This window comes from Theobroma cacao, chromosome 5, assembly GCF_000208745.1.
Source record: "Theobroma cacao cultivar B97-61/B2 chromosome 5, Criollo_cocoa_genome_V2, whole genome shotgun sequence".
Classification (NCBI taxonomy): domain Eukaryota; kingdom Viridiplantae; phylum Streptophyta; class Magnoliopsida; order Malvales; family Malvaceae; genus Theobroma; species Theobroma cacao.
Window position 1 is genome coordinate 27,399,479 of NC_030854.1, and position 4,535 is coordinate 27,404,013.

The window sequence follows — 4,535 nt, forward strand, 5'->3', positions numbered from 1 at the left end:
ATATTATAGACTACAAGGTAGTTTGATCGAATTATACCTATGTAATTGATTGTAGTTGTGTTTGAGAAATTGAGGTTTCGAAAAACCATGAGTTTCAAGATTTTTAAGTCTAGAACATTAGAAATAAAGTTTTTAATTGGCATCAGAACAATCATAGTTTAGATTTAAAACCTTAAAATAAAGTTTTTAAGTGGTATCAGAACAACTATAGTTTGAATTTAAAATCCTAAGAAAATTAATTGCAGGTACATTTTAATTGGTATCATATAATTGATCGGGTAACTTTTCAAAAGTTATTTTTAGATCTTAATCATATTTGTGGTGGGATGCAACAAGGATAAAATGCAATCTATGCCACACAATAATATGTGTGAAAATATTGTTTACAAATTAATCTAGTAATTGCAGATGATATATATACACACACAACACCAAAAATGATTCCAAATTAAGAAAAGATTATCATTTGGCAAAATGACAATACTAACTTTCAATATTAAATTTTAAGCCACACATAAAACTATTATAAATTACCTAATCGTCAAGTGAAAATATGAATACTTGAAAAGGAAATAATAGGAACCCCATCAAACACAAACTTATCTGTTTTTTTTCCCTTATATACTTTTTTTTTCTTTTACGTCTGAAAATCAAATATTGTTATTTCTCCTTATAGCACAGAAAATTTTGGTACAGGGATCATTTCTAAAACAACTATATTAATTAGTTTTATTTTGAATGGTTCGTTATCTGGTGTTAATTGAAAAAATAATTATATAATTGTTTATATTAATTTGATACACTAGTTCTCCTATAACAACTTTTCAAATGTAAAACTAATATATATATATATATATATATATATATATATATATATATATATATATAATGTATATGAGGTTACATAAAGTACAACATTCATTTTTTATGGTTTATTAAGTAAAATATTAATATCCATAAAATTAAATTACACTAGAGTATAAAACTTAATTAATTAATTTTACCACGAAATAGTTAGATACTTTCGTTATATATTATTATTATTATTATTATTATACTTTTTAGATTTAGAAGTGTGAAACATGATGAATAACTGTACTCATTGATCATAATTAATCAATTAACAACCTAATCTTGAACAAAACCGATATGTAGATATTATTATTATTGAATTCTGATGTACATATAATGGAACAAAACAAATTATAGTGAATAATTAATAATTATGTAAAAAGTAATAAATAAATCTCCCATTGGTGAATAATTTATAATCCCCCCTTCCTTTTTCAAACCCCAATAGTGCCAACTTTTTCCAGCATAAATATTCGCCATCAGTCATTGCAAATGGCAGCACTAGACGAGCATAAAGAGGGATGATGATGAGCAGCAAACCCTTGAAGAAGACCAATTCATGTCCCTTAAAATACAAGGCCCCTTCCATGGACCAACCGTCTCCTCATCAGGTGGCATTCCCCACCTCCCCTCAGGCTCCCCAGCTGGGAGAAGAAATCTTCTATTTCGCCCACCCGCAGCACCCCATCTCCCAAACTAACCTGCCTGACCTCTTCACCTGCGCTGCCTGCAAGGAGTACGGCGCAGGCGAGCGCTTCACATGCTCCGATTGTGACTATCAGCTTCATGACTTCTGCGCCTTAGCTCCTCCAGCTCTTAAGAGGCATCCCATCCATCCCGTACACAAGATCATTTTCTTTCCAAAACCTGGTAACTACTATTCCTCTGTCTTTTTCTTCCCCCTTTCTCGTCAGTTGTAATTATAAATAATACTACCATATAGCCGCCAAGCAAAAAAAAAAATCTACTATATAGCCCGCGCTCCCTTCGCTGCGGGAATATATAATTTCTAGAAAACCTCACTTATATATATAGAATGTGTTATATAATTTGAATTCGAAAATAAAAAGACGAGCGTAATGATTTTTTTTTTATAAATAATACAAATTTTAAAAGCAAAATTTTCAAATAATTCAGAGATAAATATTTTTTTGATTTATTTCAACATTTTTCCTTATATAAAACAATAATTACATGTTTATTCAATTCATATAAACATAAACAAAATTATTCTTACTTGCTACATCAATCAATATAAGAATAACCTAATTTAGTGTTTTCATTCATGTTTGCTGCCATATTAGATACCCATAATGAACTTCAATGTCATAATTGTTTTCTATTTTCAAAGTAAAGCAAACACCAAGGCTCTACAACCTCTAAATTCCAAATCAGATTCCTCGTAGTTCCATTAAGAAAATAACTAAATTTGCCAAGCTTTGCACTCAGCCATTTACAGAGAGATGTCCAAAGAAGCTTTTGAGTACTTCAAATGATCACTTATATCCAATGAAGGTTGAAGAGAATAGACCAAAGAAAAAAAATATACAATATATAGCTAGTAAAGGCTGTGCACATCGTCCCCAAAGATTCCAAAGACTTTGAACCAAAAAATTAAAAAAAATTCCAATCATAGCATATATCGACAATGGTAAGATGCTCCATTTTCATCAAACAACAGCAGCTATTTTTTCAGCTTTCCTTTGATAATTCTTTTGTCATTAATTTCATCTTCTTTTTTTTTTTTAGCCACCAATGAAGATATTAGTTATCCCGCTTAATTTAAAAGATTTAGTTCAAAGAACAAAATATCCTTTTCGAAATCAGCCATAAAAACTTCAAATTTTGTTACCATGATTTATCATAATCATCCTTAATTAAAGTTCACATCACCAAATATGCATTTTTCTTTCAAATTGGAGAAAAAAGATGCATACAGCCCACACATCAATCAAATTTAGAACACTCGGTTTGACAATTTTTTTTATAATAAAAAACTAGAAGAAAATGAAACATTAAAAAGAAAAACAAATGTGAATCTACATTATAAAATAAAACATGCTAATTAATTTCTCATTGCCAAAAAAATCAGAAAAAAGCAACTGAAAAAAATTGACATTGGAGGGCTGACAATCAGTTAATTTATATTTTTTGTTCATATATCTTGATACTGATTATAACTTTATGAGGGAGTCAATAATAACTTTGTTTTGCAATAAATATTCGATTTTTCAGTTAAAAGTGGAATATTAAAATCGAGGTGTGATGTCTGTGCCAAAACCACCAAAGGATGCGTTTTCAAATGCACTGTCTGCAGTTTCCAGATGCACCCATGCTGTGCAATGTTGTCCACCGAAATCAACATCCCAGTCCACCCACACACTCTAAGGCTCTTGCCCGTGCCCCAGTACACTTCCAACGGGGACCCTGGCTTCGTCTGCGGCGAGTGCAACAAGCGGAGATCGGGGAGGGTGTACCATTGCACCGTCTGCGATTATCATCTCCATGCAGTTTGCGCTAAGAACATGGTGAATGGACTTCAAGCCAATGGCTTCAAAGGCATGGAGAAGTCCAGCATGCTAGGGGCTGCAGCTAAGGTCGCTTCTAGAGTGATGATTGATTTCATCGGAGGTCTGATTGAAGGGATTGGAGAAGGTGTTGGGCAGGTGCTCATTCAATCTGCTGCTAGAGGAAGGTGCCACACTAGATCAGATAGAACTACATAAAAGCATTTCTTCTTAAGCTATTAATTAATTAACTTTGCTTTCACAACTATAGCTTGATCTTTGCTGTGATTTGTTGTTTGGAGTATTTGGATGATCTATCTTTCATTTTTTGTTTGTTTAACAGTTGATGGGAGCCCTAGGGTATAGGTTGAAGATGGGGAAGTGTTGCAGCAATCGGTATACATAGATCTGTCATTGATTGTGTGAAGAATTATTACAATTAATTCCCAGTATGGTTTTCTGTAAATAATTTTCTACATCCAATATAATTAAGAAATTAATTGTTGCTTATAGTCTCTGAGTTTGGAATCTCTCAAGAATTTCTCTTTTTTTTTTGGAAAGTGTTGCTTTTATTAGCCTTCGTTACCATTATGCCATCATCAAGTCTCTAGCATGATCTGCAAAAGACTTTTCATGACACAAAGAGATGGTAAAGACTTTGAGAGACTGTACAATTACAAAAGATTGTTGCCACTCAAAACATATTAGCAGCATAAATCATTCACCACCTATGCACCAACAATGCAGCGCCCTTTGATCACAAAAGGGCTTGCAAGAGGGAAATTTACCCAAAACCACCCATGAAGATTCACCTCCGAAATCAAAAAGATAGAAAAAAACAGCCCCTGTCAAGAAAGACAAAACAAACCCAAGATCCCCAGCCTAGGACAGAAAACGCAACATTAAGAACAGATAAAAAAGATAACTATTAGAGACAACCAAAAGCTTAGGCGAGAGCAGCTTCGCAACAGCACAAGCGGGTATCAAATGCATGCCATATATAAAACCCCTTGGATCAAAATGCACGAAAAATCGAACTTCTTCCACAAGAGGACAGCAAAATCAGAACGCTAGATATGGAAAAACTCACCAGACTCATCCTCCTTATTTCCTACTTTTGAGAGGCACACAGCGAAAAGCCCTTCCTTAGCTCATCAGAGAACCCTCCTATAGCCC

The 4,535-nt window shown here is 33.1% G+C and overlaps 1 protein-coding gene across 2 annotated transcripts; it reads left to right on the top strand.

Annotated features, from left to right (window-relative positions):
* On the top strand, window positions 1,356-3,869 carry LOC18598991. Of its 2 annotated transcripts, XM_007028752.2 has the most exons (3): window positions 1,356-1,722; window positions 3,088-3,547; window positions 3,703-3,869. In XM_007028752.2, exons 1-3 carry the CDS (start codon window positions 1,374-1,376, stop codon window positions 3,704-3,706), a joined length of 813 nt encoding a protein of 270 aa, XP_007028814.2. In that variant the 5' UTR covers window positions 1,356-1,373; the 3' UTR covers window positions 3,707-3,869. The 2 variants fall into 2 exon arrangements, with proteins under 2 accessions (XP_007028814.2, XP_007028813.2); XM_007028751.2 differs by having other exon boundaries at window positions 3,088-3,869.